Raw genomic sequence first — 18,429 nt, 5'->3', positions numbered from 1 at the left:
AAAGAGATGGGTCGATAGCTGGGAATCGACATCGCAGGAGGCTTATCCCTCATAAAACAGGCCGCAAAGTCTACAATAAGAAGGCCCTGATGCTGATGCCCTGTAAAAGAGGCAAGCTTGATGGCGGCTCTCGGGAGGCATGCGGAGTACATGGCCAAGCCAACTGAATCGCCTTTTCTTGACGACAGTTATGACCAAGATTTGCTGCGTCCTACGTCTTATCTCTTCATTCATAAAATTCTACGCAGACACCTATTCTTAAAGCTATATTCACGTCCGCTTTGCACAAAAATATTTAATAATAAAACCCTTATCCGCACCCCAATGATGCATAGGGCACTGCGTCATAAAAACGCAGTGTTATCTTCATCATTTACACATGAAGGAAAGGTGATCAGCCCTCCGCTTCAGGTCCCAGTCCAGGGTAACAATATTGAATAAATATTAGTGAAAAAATCACTTATATTTATTTTACCCCCCTTGGGAATCGAACTCGGGACCTCCAGAACGGCAGCCGAGCGTGCTGACCATTACACTACGAAGGCGGACAAAAATATTTGGGAAAAATAAAATAAAAAGAAACGAACTTCATAAAATTGTAAATTTATTTCATCACATATATATTAGACATTGTTTATACATATATATAAACCCAGAAATTACAATTCCTCAATGTAGCTTAAGCCGCATTCCAACGTAATATATAAACCGTGAAAAACAATTTGATTACATTAATAAATGAAGAATATTTATATATATAAACAAAAATAAAATATGAAACAAATTGGCAACTGTTGAATTGACCCCTCGATAATGTAAAAATAGCCATTCGAACGATAGAATTCCGGAGGAAGTCAAATTGCCGTTAAATTATATAGAAATTTGGAATATTTGCACGTTATTTAAACAACCAATATCATTCTGGGACGAAAAAAGTCAACGCAAAACAACCGAATTTTGCGCGTCGAAATAGATGTTAACAGTCCACAAACACCTCGATTTGAGGGCAGAAAAAACAACCAACATCACACACACGTAGTACGAAAACTGTTGAACGAAAAGTAACAAAAAAAAACTATTAACAGAAACGACGACATGTTGGAAACTGATAAAAACACGCAAGGTGATATAACATTGAACACGCGTAATTGAAAAGGTCACAATGTCAATTAAAAGAGATAATTGTATAATTTTGACCCTCAAACAACACAGATAAGTCGTAAAAAATATCCAAACTAATAATATTTCTTTGATTTAATTTGATTTAAAACCAGCCGTAGTATATTGTCATGTTAGCAGTGGAAAACTAGCTGTTAGAGAATTGGTACAAAAAATACTCGGAAAAGGTGTAAAACACATTTTATGACCCCATTGCACTGAATGGTGCATAGGGCACCACTTCTGATCAACACGGTGTTAACTAGATTATCAATTATATGAAGGCAAGGTGATCAGTCCGGCACTTCAGACTCTACGAGTGATGCTATACAGATAAAGACTTTTTTAATTTAAATTTGACTAAACAAATACCACGATTTCTTAAAATCTATTGTGACACGTGTTTCCATGCATTCCGCATCATTTTCAAACACCAAAATGATGCAGAATGCACCAAAATATGTGTCACAATAGATTTTTTTAAAATAGAGCAATTTACCAAGGAAAATTTAAATTAGAAATGGATAGATATCACCACAAAGTGACTCCCGTATCAATCAATAAAAGAACATTACTGTTGAATTGATTAAGGCGTTAGCTAGGCCACTCGGGGTTGCACGCTTGTACAAAATTGCGTAAATTACGCACGATTCTAAAAAAAGGACACAAAACCTTATCATATTTGTTTACGTGTCATCATGTTCACAAAGCAATAAAATGTGAGGATTTTTTCAAAAGAAAAAAAAGATGGTTTGAAAATGCCACAAACACGACAAAAAAAAATAGAAAGATATTTATTATTTTTTTAAAGCAAAGATGTTTTGAAAACGTATTGCACTTGTTAAAAACACGACAGCAAAAAAATAAAAGTAAAAATTATTTTGAGAAATAAAAAGACTTCGTTTTTTGATCCACTCACATTTTTATCAACAACCAACTAGTTTTGGCAACAACCTGTTGCCCACTTCAGGGTTTATTTATTGACTTATTTATGTTTGTTTATTGGAGTCATAAAAAAAAAACCCTGAAGAGGGCAACAAGTTGTTGCTGAAACTAGTCGGTTAATAAAAATGTGAGTGGATCAAAAAACAGTATTTTTATTTCTCAAAATAGTATATCAATATGATCCATGAAAGTTGATGCTTTCAATATTCAAAACAAAAAAAAAGATGACCACTTAGGTGCGTTATAAAATTGAAAGAAGATCGAGAGAAGTGGTCCATAGGGCAGGGCGGTGTTTCTCGTGTTGTGGGGAGTGTGTGACGGTCGGCATTGCAGATCCCGCCCCCTTACGCCAATCTAATGGACTGGATGATTTGGAAAACGGCGGAACCGCATACTACAAAGATGAAGAGCGCCAGCAGCCACGGGCCGACGGGGTACTGCTCGTCCTTTTGCTGAAAAAAAAAATCAAAATAACATTAAAAAAGGTCATTTAACCTTCCCCTCCCGGTGATATGTCGCTCACTCCTTTCAACAACGTCATATATCAAAAATCCACAATTTTAAGTTGGGCATGTTTTAGAAATGCCCAGAAAATGTACTATATCCCAGCAGAAGCGGCATATTTTTAACTTAATATTTACCCGCTATAGGGCAGAAAGTGTTGTTTTTGCATTTTGAAGAAAAGGTATTATTTAATTTTTTTTTTTTAATACAGTAAATATTTTTCAAATGGAGTAAAAACCTTCAGGTTTTACCTAAAAAGATCTGTTGCACAGTAAAAAGTTCAATAAGTGGCTTGATATTTATTTTTAATACATTTTATTGTATTTTTAAACTTAAAAAACGATCTCCTGAAAAATCAAGTTTTTTGATATATGATGTTGTTGAAAGAAGTGAGCGATGTATTCACTAAAACTCGACATTAAAAATGAGAATATCAATATAAAATATAAAGGTGGGGAGTGACCGGAGCATTTCGTTGTAACGTAACATTTGCGGCGAGCATCGGATGGAGCACTCGGGACGCTGTACTGACTATACGAATGCTCGCATCGTAACGTAACACGTTACGACGCAATGACTCCGGACAGTCCCCACCTTAGTAGATACAGGCTCAGAATTTTTGTATTTCTCCGTAATACATATCGCTCACTCCTTTCAAGAACGTCATAAATCAAAATACTTGATTTTTCAGGAGATCGATTTTAAAGTTTAAGAAATGTATTAAAAATAAATATCAAGCCACTTATTGAACTTTTTACTGTGCAACAGATTTTTATAGGTAAAACCAGAAGGTTTTTTTCTCCATTTGAAAAATATTTAGTTTTTTTTTTAAAAATAATTAAACAAGACCTTTTCTACAAAATGCAAAAACAACACTTTCTGCCCTGTAGCGGGTAAATATTAAGTTAAAAATATGCCTGTTATGCTGGGATATAGTACATTTTCTGGACATTCCGAAAACATGCACAACTGAAAATGAACGATTTTTGATTTATGACGTTCTTGAAAGGAGTGAGCGATATAAGTTATAGTATATAATATAACGTGGTAATAATTTTCATTTGTAAATTGGGTGTAAACATATGTAAAGTGGGTGTGTTATAATAAAATAAACAATGTGTTGCTTTGTAATTAAAGAAACGACAATAAAAGTTTATTCTTAATTAATCTTTACAATAATTTTCTATCTATCTGATTCTGACAGTTAACAATATTATATTTTTTCTATCTGATGTCTTTTGTTTTATTCAGTGCGACGCATGCGACATCTGGTGGTAGAACTGTTTTATGTAGGTACTATTTGTAAGTACTTCATAAAATGTATAGGTAGGTACCTAGGTATTTTATTACATATATATATATATATATATATATATATATATATATATATATATAGATGAAATAAATGAATAACTTTATATTATATATATATATATATAATATAAAGTTTTTCATTTGCAGCGACGGAATTCAATAAATAGTAAAAAAAATCAGGGGTCAACACACAATCGTTCCTCGAATAATCGTTTTCCCGAAGTGTCGTTTATTTCTTCTACCCCAAATTCATTTAAAACAAAAAAAGATTGCATCGATCGTTTCTCTGTCACAACTTCACCGCACTCCAGACAATTACTCTCAAATGACAGTCGACAGGGGGACCTGACATGATACGCACAGAAGAAGCTAAGAAAAGATCTCAGCACTAAAACTGTTAAAAAATGGCAACATTAATTATAATTTTCTTTTTTATTAACACAAATTGTGTACATTTATTTAAATCACAATTTTAAACTTTTTTTTAAAATTGCAGAGCCACCAAGCCACTTTGTGTGTCTTGTCGGTGGAGTTCTTTTTGAATATATTTTTTATTGTGTCTTGTCGGTGGAGTTCTTTTTGAATATAAAAATGAAAATGGTATTTTCTGGCGTTTCTCATGTGTGTGATTATAATCCAGGATTCGGATCTCACATACTAATATAAGAGTTTCTGCTTGATAAAAAGCTTCTTTACATCTCACCAATAGATGTCTCTAGTGAAGTTCTAGTGATTCAAGAACAAGGTTTCTAAATTGGTTCATATATATAGAACCTCCAAGAATTTGAGTAGTGTGGTTGTCAATAATGGGTAGAATTGGTGAATGTTACACATGTGTAAAGTGATCACTTAAACCAGCCTATGACGGTCGTCAGCCCCGTAAATGCCCAGACTTCCATATTCTTCTTCATCTTTGATGAGATGTCAAAAAATAATAATATTTTTTTTAACCATTTTAACATGTACACACAAAAAGAGATAAAAATTAAGAATATAATTAACTCCTGTTAACCCATTCCTTTATTGCATTTGTTCCATATTTTATTTTGACCTCTAACATCCGTCGGCAACAAATAAAAGATGTTTGAAACGATATAATGTAGTGTTGGGATTCTTGGGACTATCAAACCTTTGCAGTGTGTGTATCGCTCACTCCTTTCAAGAACGTCATAAATAAAAAAACTTGATTTTTCAGGAGAACGTTTTTCATGTTTAAAAATATAATGCGATGTATTAAAAATAAATATCAAGCCACTTATTGAACTTTTTACTGTGCAACAGATCTTTTGAGATAAAACCTGAAGGTTTTTCCTCCATTTGAAAAATATTTGGTATAGTTAAAAAAATAATTAAACAATACCTTTTCATCAAAATGCAAAAACAACACTTTCTGCCCTGTAGCGGGTAAATATTTAGTTAAAAATATGCCGCTTTTGCTGGGATATAGTACATTTTCTGGGCATTCCGAAAAAATGCACAACTGAAAATTTACGATTTTTGATTTATGACGTTCTTGAAAGGAGTGAGCGATATGTGTATCATGGTTGTGTACTAGAAGATTTCAATATTTTTGTCTAGTTGATACTCATCCACAATATTCCACGTACCGGCAGTAATTTTAAAGTAGACTTACTTTGGTTGATTTGGGTACATTTCCTCGGTTTGTGATGTTTTTGCTTGCGATTTCGTTGGCGATACGCATCCTTTGCTTGGGGGCCATTTTGTCTACGCGTGGGTGATGTTCTCTCGGTTACTTGGTAAGGGGACTTGCTACAGCCCTGGTAACTGTACTGAAAAAAATAATTTAAAAATAATATATATATTTGTGTTTTTATTATTTACAAACATACTTCAATTTCATACTATTTCTGTGAGCCTAAGCGGCTCATTATTAGAAATAGGTGTCAAATTGTGGTAGAGTGGGTTCGAACCGGGAAACTCTGACCAAGAGTCCGCGACACTAACCAAAAGACCACAACCCGACACTATTTTATGTGTAATTTATATGTGACCTAACCTAACCTAACCTAACCAAAAGACCACAACCCGACACTATTTTATGTGTAATTTATATGTGACCTAACCTAACCTAACCTAACTAAAAGACCACAACCCGACACTATTTTATGTGTAATTTATATGTGACCTAACCTAACCAAAAGACCACAACCCGACACTATTTTATGTGTAATTTATATGTGACCTAACCTAACCTAACCTAACCAAAAGACCACAACCCGACACTATTTTATGTGTAATTTATATGTGACCTAACCTAACCTAACCTAACTAAAAGACCACAACCCGACACTATTTTATGTGTAATTTATATGTGACCTAACCTAACCAAAAGACCACAACCCGACACTATTTTATGTGTAATTTATATGTGACCTAACCTAACCTAACCTAACCAAAAGACCACAACCCGACACTATTTTATGTGTAATTTATATGTGACCTATAACCTAACCAAAAGACCACAACCCGACACTATTTTATGTGTAATTTATATGTGACCTAACCTAACCTAACCTAACCAAAAGACCACAACCCGACACTATTTTATGTGTAATTTATATGTGACCTAACCTAACCAAAAGACCACAACCCGACACTATTTTATGTGTAATTTATATGTGACCTAACCTAACCTAACCTAACCAAAAGACCACAACCCGACACTATTTTATGTGTAATTTATATGTGACCTAACCTAACCAAAAGACCACAACCCGACACTATTTTATGTGTAATTTATATGTGACCTAACCTAACCTAACCTAACCAAAAGACCACAACCCGACACTATTTTATGTGTAATTTATATGTGCAGTCTGCCTAAATATCATATAACATTTTTCATTGATGTAGGCCCAATGCACCATCTGGTGCGGATAATGGTTTGAAGTGAAGAAGAATGTGCACATATGCATGTAGCTCACAATGTTCTGAATGTGTCGTAATTTTAGTTCATTCTGGATTTTTGCTTTACTTGAGGATTATACATATAGTAATATGCCTCTAATACGCCTCCGTAGTGTAATGGCCAGCACGCTCGGCTACCGTTCTGAAAGTCTCGGGTTCGATTCCCAAGGGGGGTAAAATAAATATAAGTGATTTATTCACTGTAATATTTATTCAATACTACCATGGACTTTTTTTTTTTTTAGATGGGAATTGCATTTATTATTTACCTTGCTTATTATGTACAAGGTTTATAGATCATTTAGTGGATATTTGTTTCTTCTAGCTAATTAAATATGTTTTTGTTTGAATCTGTGTTGGGAACAGGAGGGATCATCTAGTACTACCATGGACTGGTACCTGAAGCGGAGGCCTGATCACCTTTCCTTCATGTGTAAACGATCAAGATAACACTGCGTTTATATGACACAGTGCCCTATGCATCATTGGGGTGCGGATAAGGGTTATATACATATCAAGATTTTTTACTGTACTCTCAACATAGATGAAGAATAATATGGAATTCTGGCCATTTACAAATATATGGGTGTACATGCAAAGACTTTCTTCATCATCTATGTTGAGATATCTATCTAGCTAAATAACTAACCATCATTTTTGCCCTGGACTAGCTCCTCAAGCCTAGGAATGATCACCTTCCCCACACGTAATTCACTATCAAGATAATCTAGCACTATCTGCGGCCTTTCCCTACGATCCAGCAGGCACAGAAAACAGACGGAGAAAAAGAATACACCCTCTATCTCAGAATTCTAATAAAATAAAAGAATCACTTGAAAAATCAGTATGCAAAGGTCAATAAAATACAAGAATAAAAACATACAAAAATAATATTTATTCAGTTGCCACATCAAAATCATCGTGCAAAAATTCAATGCCTTTTCAATATTAAGACGCAAAATGATTTCTACGCGATTAAAAACGATTCAATAATCACATTTTTACGTCGTTTTATTTAAAAATCCACCATGAATTATTAAATTAGAAAGCTAAAGCATTATCGTGTCGCGGAGATTGAAGTCAAAGATCTGTCATTATCTCGAGTCGAGATTTTTTAAATTCCTCTCATTATTGCATGAAAAATGACGATAAAAGCTTTAAAAATTATATTGACGAGGTGCTACGCTAATTGAGCAATACAAAAACGAGAATATAACATTTTTAAAATGGGTTAATACAGGAAAAAAGCCGGAAAACCCGAAGCGGGCTGGAACATATTGAATATTAATCACACGAAGATTTTACAAAAAGATATTATTTTTTAATTTCAAATCGTTTTGATTGAATTAAGTGTCGAGTTAGAAGTTAGGGAAACTGATTGGATTTGATAATTTTTAGGTTTTGTACTTACTTTTTTTAGAAAATAGAGCGGAGCCCACGACCCGTCACCCGAAAGCGAAAATGACACGTATAAAAGTAAACACGTTAGGAAATTGTAAAATATACTACGCAGGCGCAAAAACTTACACGCGTCATGTTTATGTCAAGTTGGCCAACTGGATAAAGAGAAACTGTATTATCAGCATACTGCTGCATCCGCAAAATGTACGATTTTTGTAAATAAGTACTTTATATTATTTAAGTCTTAATCGCTAGATGGCAGTATACTGATGAATAGCAGTCCCAAAATTTGATTCCCGGCAGTTTTGAAATGAATATTAATGATTATTCTACTCTAATATTTATTTCATATTAATCTAGACTGGACGTGAAGGTGAAACTGATCACCTCGGATTTGTGTAATTGACGATAACACCGTGTCCATACGATGCAGTGCCCTATGCATAATGGTGTGCAGATAAGGGTTAGAAGATTTATATATGTATGTATGCATGTATGTTTGTATGTATGTATTTATATATATATATATATATATATATATATATATATATATATATATATATATATATATATATATATATATATATATATATATATATATATATATATATATATATATATATATATATATATATATATATATATATATATATATATATATATATATATATATATATATATATATATATATATATATATATATATATATATATATATATATATATATATATATATATATATATATATATATTTATATATATATATATATATATATATATATATATATATATATATATATATATATATATATATATATATATATATATATATATATATATATATATATATATATATATATATATATATATATTTATATATATATATATATATATATATATTATATATATATATATATATATATATATATATTTATATATATATATATATATATATATATATATATATATAATATATATATATATATATTCTTCAAACCCTCATCCGCACCTCAAAAGTGCATAGGGCACTGCATCATATAAACGAAGTGTTATCTTGATCGTTAACACATGAACGAGGATGATCAGGCCTCCGCTTCAGGTTCCAGTCCAGGGTAATATTGAATAAATATAGGGGTGAAAAAATCATTCATATTTATTCGACCCCCCTGGGAATCGAACCCAGGACCTCCAGTGCGTTAGCCAAGCGTGCTACCCATTACACTACGGTTATATTTTTCGTTCGGAAAAATCCGTGTAGTTAGGTACATAGTATAGTACCTATATAGAAATGTATGGGTTGAAATCTTGCGTGTGCGTGCAGGCTTAAAGTTATTTCGGGATTCTGTGAAGTAATCACTTACTTTTTACACTTACACTAAACGCTTGAATGTTTATTTTTTTTAATTTCACCTCTCGATTTTACGGAACGCGATATCAAAAATAACCGCGATAAACAAATTAATAAAAGAACGTACTTTCAAAATCTGGGTCAGCATTCCACAAAGTGTTGCCAGAAATTCTAAAAATAAAGTAATTTAGGTACTTTTATTATTCCTATTTTGTTGAAGACGTGAAATTTATCTAACAATTTGCACACAAAAATTCTTTAAAAAGATGTTTCTTTTTTTTAGTCCCAAACAGATTTAGGTCAAGGGGATAAAAGATGCATTTTTAGCTTAATTTATGAACTGATGACATTTTGGTACATACCTGAATAAAAATATCGTTTGGTTGTTTTCTTGGATGATATATTCGAGTTTCGCAACGAAATTTCCCAATTAAAACAAAACGTTATCTTCAGTTGAAAATAAATAAATAATCCAAATAGATTTTAAATCAAATATGACAAATATATAATTCATTGGCGACATTTTTCGAAAATTTGATCCATAAAACGAGAACATTTAATGACAATCCCATTACCTTTTTGGAATAACACGACGATTGTGTTGACGACGTGTCGGGTTGTGGTCCCGTGGTTAGTGTTGTGGACTCTTGATTCAGAGTTTCTCGGTTCGAACCCACTCTATCACAATTTGATGCCTATTTCTAATATTTCAATTTCATACTATTTCTGTGAGCCTATCATCAGGCTCACAGAAATAGTATGAAATTGAAATATTTGTGTAAATAATAAAAACACAAATATTTCCCTTTTTGGACAGGAACAAGATGGATAATATATCATAGGAATAATCTATGAATAATAAAACTAAACAAGATAACCGTAAAAAAAAAATTACAAAAAAACTTCCTCGCACTGCATAAAAATATAATATATGTATGTTCCCAAGTAATCAATTTTTAAAATGTATAACCTGATACTATCAACAACAACAAAAAAAGCAGAAAAAAGTCTCTCTCCAAGCACAAGAGCTGTCTCTTTTTTGGAGAGGTTCAGGGCAGTTAAAATTATAAGCAGAAATATTTAGAAATTCTATTAATTTGTATAAAAAATGTAACTACTTTAAATAAATAATTTTAAAAAATATCTAGTGTGGGCCAATCAGGAACTTCTCAGCATTTGCTCATTGCTGGGAGGAAACCACGTATTACTTATTGTGTACAAGGTTTATAGATCATGAAATGGATTTTTGTATCTTCTAGCTAATTTTTTAATTTTTTTACCTGTGTTGGGAACTGGGGGGATAATATAGTGTGAACAAATCAGGAACTTGTCAGCATTTACTCCTTGCTAGGAAGAAACCGCGTAAAACTCCTCAGGAGAAGCCCGACCATCAATGGTGTTTTTTTTTTAGTTTTTTTTTTACAAAATACATATTTAAATAATACAAAATAGTTGGTAAATAAATATACAATACATTTCAAATATAACGTTTCTACCTCTCTAATAAAGTAGATACTTGTGTTTAAAGAGGGAGTTCGTTTAACATTTTTTATTTATTTTTATAAACAAAGAGAATTAAAATTTTAAAAAAATCCTTGGTATGGAGTCTAGGTAGGGGTGAGTCTTATGTATATGTTTTTTTTAGTTTAGTTTTAAAGGTTGAATTGAGTAAGTTTTTTTTTAAATTTCGGATAGGTTGATACGTAAATCATTATAAAGACTGATTTTTCGGAACGAGCGCGTTCGGAAAGACGATTTGATAAACCGCGCCTATTTTTAAAACTAACGATCCTGCATTAGCGAACAAGGCGAATCCGCGCTTCGCGTTCAATGGCAACTCATTGCAAATTGTGAAATGGTTATTCCACCCGTTACCAAAACACTTGCCGGGTGATTTACGTTCGCGGGATACGAATAACTTCCAGCCATCATAACTCAATCACCTCCAATATAGAAAGTATTTTAATTGAACGGGCGCTAAGCGCCGGGACGAGGAATGCGAAGAGCAAGTCTCGGTATGTGGAGTGATCTTCAATACCGAACAATTTTTCTATTACTATTATTGTTACTTTTGTCCGCCTCCGTAGTGTAATGGTCAGCACGCTCGGCTACCGTTCTGGAGGTCCCGGGTTCGATTCCCAAGGGGGGTAAAATAAATATAAGTGATTTTTTCACTGTCATATTTATTCAATATTACACTGGACTTGTACCTGAAGCGGAGGGCTGATCACCTTTCCTTCATGTGTAAACGATCAAGATAACACTGCGTTTATATGACGAAGTGCCCTATGCACCATTGGGGTGCGGATAAGGGTTTTTTTTAAAATTATTGTTACTACTCGGCTGTCCAAACTTAAAACACAGTAAGGGACATTTTTTGTAGTGCGTTTTTTTTTGCATTTTTGGACTAAGTAGATGCTACTTAATCCAAAAATGCAATAAAAACGTGATATAAAAAAATATCCCTTACTGTGTTTTGAGTTTGGACAGCCGTACTATCATTACGTCGTTTCGGTACAGGGTAGGCAGAGAGGATGGAGCGCCACGCACTAAACTTTGATTCAAGTTATACCTCGTCGTTAAGAGAAAGATTTCGAATATTTCTCTTAACTTGTTGTTCTCTATTCCATCTTGTAGATTCTTAGACTCTAAGGAGCATCAGATATGCTCCTTAGAGTCTTCATTATAGATATTTCAATCTCTTAAGGTCCAGTATTCATTAAGTCGCAAATTAATTTCTCTAAATACAGGTAACGTTTTACGTAATTGATTCGTTCGTAATTATTTGCTGGGAACAAAGTGAACGGTGCACTGAAATCAGTTATAGCAAATAAAAACCTATCAGCGGAAGCTAAACTGGCAGTGCACAACGGAGTCCTGGTTCCAACTCTAATGTATGGAAGTGAAACATGGAGTTGGCAAAAGAAGGATGAAAGTAGACTGAATGCAGTCGAAATGCGATCTCTCAGAAGAATGTGCGACAAAACGATGTATGATAGATGTGCGAATAGTGAAATAAGGAAGGAATGCAAAGCTGAGATAAGCATTATCGATAAAATTAAGAAAGGTGTGTTGAGATGGTTTGGACATGTGGAACGAATGAGTGACGAAAGAACGGTAAAACAAATTTATGAGGCGAATGTTAGTGGGAAAAGAAGCAAAGGAAGACCGAGAAAAACATGGCACGATCAGGTATGCCAAATACTTGAAAATGGTCAGGTTAGGAGTCGTAACAATCGGTGGGTATGTATGAGGAGATGCATGAACGTGGAAGAGGCGAAGAATGTTTGCAAGGACAGAGTGATGTGGCGCTCTATTCTCTCTGCCTACCCCTGCGGGGAAGCGGCGTGATTGTTAGTTAGTTAGTTATTTGTTCTTAAAACACCGTTTATTTATTATTTTTTTTCTTCGAAATAATTACATGGTTTTGAAAAAAAAAAAGTTATTCAAAGGTAAGGAGTTATTTAAAAGTAAAGAAAAAAAATTTTATACATATATTTTTATTCTAAAAAACTAAAAAAAATATCCACTAAACATTTTTTTAAAAGGTAATTAAAAGTTACATTTAAAAATATATTTCTACGTATATTTTAAAAACAACAAAAAAACAATGTAAATCCTTTCTGGCCTAAATCGCCTTAAATTCAACGATTTTTAAAAAACATTAATCAAAAGAAGAAGGAAGCACCTCCCAGCAAAACAAAGATATTTTTAATTTTTTACTACTACTACTACCATCACGCCGTTTCACTTAAGGGGTAGGTAGAGAGGATGGAGAGATGACTGAATCTCTGAATCACCGGATCGTACCCGAACGTGACAGGAAGATGCTAAGTGGTTGGATCAATATTGACTTGTTGTGAACTTGAAAGTGAGTTATGAAACCTTACACTTTCTATTTGGCCGATGTTGTAATTCTAACACAAAAGTATTGTTTGTTTAAGGCTTTATCTGGGGTTTCCAGACTGCCTTTCCCTTTTCTTTTGTAATTAATTAAATTAAATTATTAACTAATTTTTATTTATTTTTATTTATTCTTATTTATTTATATTAATTTATTTAAATTAATTTTTGTCCGCCTCCGTAGTGTAATGGTCAGCATGCTCGCCTACCGTTCTGGAGGTCCCTGGTTCGATTCCCAGGGGGGTTTAATAAATATAAGTGATTTTTTCACTCTAATATTTATTCAATATTACCTTGGGAATCGGATCCGGGATCTCCGTGCTGACTATTACACTACGGAGGCGGACAAATTTTTATTATAATACAGGAAAAGATCCCACAAAGGCATGGCCTGTGTGTGGGTATACATTTTTATTTTAGGTTATAATTATCCCATTTTCTAAACTAATGTTGTAATTCTGCTCCCAAATCTTATTTTTAGGCGACACAAAATGAGAAATATTTCATCTTGATCCAGTTAGCTATCTTATTTATAAAGTATCGTTAGTTATATTGTGATGATGAATGTAAGGCAGCTGGTTTTAATCAAAAAGTAAATTCCCAATACTAATTTTTCTTAAACGCGATAAATCTGCGCGAATAAGTCTGGCCTATGGTAAATATTTCCTATTGTTAGAAATCATTAAGAGTCCAGTCTTGTGATCGGAAAATTTACTAGCCAAAGAGTTAAATACAGCCTTCTTCTTCTTCTTCTTCATGAGCCCTCTGACCTCCACTGCTGGATATAGGCCTCTTCCTTTCTTTCCATTTCCTCCGGTCGGTTGCTGCTTGCAGTTAGTTTCTACCCCCCACAGTCGTCGGACCATCTCTTTTGGGGTCTTCCGACACCTCTCTTGTTTACCCAAGGTCTCCATCGTTGAATTTTTGTGGTAGATATGTTTTTTTGTTGATGTCTCAACATATAAGAAGAAGAATAGGTACCTTAGTCTGGGTATTTACGGGGCTTACGACCCGATCACTTTACACATGTCGCTCACTCCTGTCAAGAACGTCAAAAATCAAAATACTTGAATTTTCAGAAGAACGTTTTTTAAGTTTAAAAATATAATAAAATGTATTAAAAATAAATATCAAGCCACTTATTGAACTTTTTACTGTGCAACAGATCCCTTTTGGTAAAACCTGAAGGTTTTTTCTGCATTTGAAAAATATTTAGTATATTTAAAAAAATATTTAAACAATACCTTTTGTTCAAAATTAAAAAACAATACTTTCTGCCCTGTAGCGGGTAAATATTAAGTTAAAAATATGCCTCTTTTTCTGGGATATAGTACATTTTCTAGGCATTCCAAAAACATGCACAGCTGAAAATTGACGATTTTTGATTTATGACGTTCTTGAAAGGAGTGAGCGAATTGTCACAATTTTTTTTAACAATTAAATACAACTTTGTATACACAAAAAATCAGTGTTTGATGTAACATTTAATACATAAAGTAAAATGGAGTTCTACAAATTAAACGTCAAATCTATAAATAAATGAATATATCCCCTTAAGTTATAATTCCCAACTATTCAACCGAGGTGGCTAGATTTAATGGCCAATTTTACTAGCGGTAAACGATATTTTCCGAACGCATAACTCAGGATGTTTTTGTCAATGGCTCCATTAAATTTAACCTCGTTTGAGAATAAAAGCTTTTCTTTAAATTGTGTTTACCGTTGTTGAGTTATGAGTCGTTAAAACACTTAGACCAGATTAAATAATCGGTAAATCTGATGGCCTTCATATTACAAGTGAAAACCTAGGAAAGCAATTTAGCCCATCGGCATACGGCCGCTAAATCTTGGCCACTAAGAAAATTTTACATTCGCACATCGGTCGCTGTTTAAACCACGCCTCCGTCCGTGGTGGTTCATATTATAAAGATACTAAGAGTGGTATCTACAAATCAGTAAAGAAAGCTTATTATAATGCATTATATCCTTATTATTTTTTGACATCTCATCAAAGATGAAGAAGAATAAGGAAGTCTGGGCATTTACGGGGCTTACGACCGTCATAGGCTAAAAATAACTCCTGTAATTGGAGATAATCCAGATTTTGTGAACAAGTATTTGGACACACTCAAAATGTTCATTATATCCTTTATTTTTTTACAAATTTATTGACACTTGAACAAAGATGTCCCTGTAAGGATAGAATTTTCCTTTTGATTGAAATATTAACTAAAATCAGTCAGAAATCAAAACCGTACATCCCAGGTGTAATGTTTTATTGAGTTATTTTTTCAAGTTTTCATGTTAATTATCATATTTCTGATCTAGACACACGATAAAATACGTGCATAATAGTTATATGTAGCATATTTATTGGTAAAACAGTAAAAATTACAATTTTATGAGATAGTTTATTTTTATAACTCGGTTAAATTTGAACGCCTTTCACGCTTCAATGTATGAGTCACACGCGAGCGTTATGATTGGTCGGACTGATTTGTACCACAAAAATCAATCTGTTTAGTGGGTGCTACCTTTTTCTGCATTAAAGATTATTTCTATGTTTGTTCTCGTTTTATCAGGTGAAAAATATTAGCGCCTCATTGTTTGACAAACCATATCACCTCCCCTACGGGCGGGTAGTCTGACTGACTTGACTGATTACTCTCCTTCAGCAGACTTAGCTTCACATACGGTGCTTGTAAATGATACGGAATGCATCGAAACACGTGCCACAATAGATTTTAAGAAATAGTGGTATTTACTTAGTACAGCTTAAATTAAAAATGGAAAGATTTTATACGTCCTATTTAAAATGTCGGCAAACTTCTGACAGGAGATCATAAGGAGGAAGCCAAATATGTGCATATCTGGCATAGAATAACGATCTATGTACATTTTTGCATCAACCATCGCCCACTAGTGGCAAGTATGTACATATTTAATTTAATTTCGAATCAGAACGCCTTCCGAATGATCAATTAAGATTTTTTCGCCAACGATAATTGTGAATCAATATTTATTTTCAAACTAGATGTTTAAAACCAATATTTGCAGAAAAAATAATCATAATTAGTTTTTGATTGTTATTAAAAATATTCAACTGATCTGGACTATTGAGCAGTTGGTTTTAGGAATGTTGGACTATTGGGTAGTTGGTTTTAGGAATATTGGACTCTTTGATAGTTGGTTTTATGAATATTGGACTGTAAGGCAGTGGGTTTTAGGAATGTTGGGCTATCGGGTAGTTGGTTTTAGGAATATTGGACTCTTAGATAGTTGGTTTTATGAATATTGGACTGTAAGGCAGTGGGTTTTAGAAATGTTGGACTATTGGGTAGTTGGTTTTAGGAATATTGGACTCTTAGATAGTTGGTTTTATGAATATTGGACTGTAAGGCAGTTGGTTTTAGGAATGTTGGACTATTGGGTAGTTGGTTTTAGGAATATTGGACTCTTCGATAGTTGGTTTTATGAATATTGGACTGTAAGGCAGTGGGTTTTAGAAATGTTGGACTATTGGGCAGTTGGTTATAGGAATGATAGACTGTTAAGCAGCTAGTTTACAACAGTAAAAAAGGATATCTTATACAATTCAGTAAAATTGAATTAAAATAATAAGCAATTCAATATCTCTAACTAACTAACTAACTAACCATCACGCCGCTTCTCCGCAGGGGTAGGCAGAGAGAATAGAACGCCACACCACTCTGTCTTTGCAAACATTCTTCGCCTCTTCCACGTTCATGCATCTCCTCATACATACCCGCCGATTGTTACGACTCCTAACCTGACCACTTTCAAGTATTTGGCATACCTGATCGTGCCATGTTTTTCTCGGTCTTCCTCCGCTGCTTTTCCCAATTACATTCGCCTCATAAATTTGTTTAACCGTTCTTTCAATATCTCAGTGCGGCAAAACCATGTATGATAGATGTTCCAATGATGAAATAAGGAAAGAATAGGAGGCTGGGATAAACATTTTCCAGCAAATAAAGAACGGTGTCTTGAGATGGTAAAGGGTTGTTTATCGAAAAAGTAAAACTAGAAGAGTAAATTAAAATTTCTGAGGCGAATGTAGTCAGAAATAGGAGCAGAGGAAGACCGTGAAAAAATTAGCATGAATAACTATGTCAAATACTTGTTTATGCCAAGATCAACGATGGTTAGATTAATTTATAAGGCGAATGCAGTTTAAAATAGTAGCAGAGGAAGGCCGAGGAAATCAATGATCAAGTATTTCAAATACTTGAAAGTTGTCAGGTCAGAAGTCGGAATGATTGGCGGGTGTGTATGATAAGATGCATGTATGTGAAATAGGCGAATATCGTTTGCAAAGACACAGCAATGTGGCGCTCTATTATCTCTGCATACCTCTGCGGGGAATGGCCTGATGGTTAATTAATTCGTCTACTGTTTACTGTATTATGAAAATTGTTTAAAGACGCCATTTTCTAACGGAGTAGCCATTACTTAATATGAGATAGTGCAGTTCTCTTCAAGTCAGGAGCGCAGAAACCTTGCCAGGTACATACAGAGTCATCGAGAAATAATGCCAACATTTAAAAATATATAAAGCATCCAAACCCTTTATATTATTACACGCGCAATACTGTCACTGAACGCTAACTATAATAACTCGACACTGGCTATAACACCCAAGATGGGTGAAAAGCCATTAAAAAGAAGAAGAAAAACGCTAGCTAGTAAATGCAAGTTTTTGTATATTTTTTTGACGTCACAACATGTTGTAGATGAAGAAGAATATGGAAGTCTGGGAATTTACAGGGCTTACAACCGTCAAAGGCTAATTAAAGTGATCACTTTATAAACAGCTAACATTCACCAATTCTAACCATGATGGAAAACCACACTACTCAAATCATTGGAAAAAATTAGAAATCCATATGTATAATATTTTGTTCAAAC

The 18,429-nt window shown here is 33.4% G+C and overlaps 1 protein-coding gene across 1 annotated transcript; it reads right to left on the bottom strand.

Annotated features, from left to right (window-relative positions):
- Nucleotides 1–587: 587 nt before the first annotated feature.
- On the bottom strand, nt 588–8,327 carry LOC148309191 (stress-associated endoplasmic reticulum protein 2). The gene is made up of 3 exons (XM_088260500.1): nt 8,261–8,327; nt 5,555–5,711; nt 588–2,555 (listed from the first exon to the last, which is right to left on the bottom strand). The coding sequence occupies exons 2-3, from the start codon at nt 5,639–5,641 to the stop codon at nt 2,448–2,450; spliced, it is 195 nt and encodes a 64-aa protein (XP_088116626.1). The 5' UTR covers nt 5,642–5,711; nt 8,261–8,327; the 3' UTR covers nt 588–2,447.
- Between the last annotated feature and the right edge of the window lie 10,102 nt (nt 8,328–18,429).

This window comes from Brachycentrus maculatus, unplaced genomic scaffold (assembly GCF_059751285.1).
Source record: "Brachycentrus maculatus isolate JH-2025_06_01 unplaced genomic scaffold, ASM5975128v1 h1tg000136l, whole genome shotgun sequence".
In the NCBI taxonomy this organism is placed as follows: domain Eukaryota; kingdom Metazoa; phylum Arthropoda; class Insecta; order Trichoptera; family Brachycentridae; genus Brachycentrus; species Brachycentrus maculatus.
This window is presented reverse-complemented; position numbering and strand designations above follow the sequence as displayed.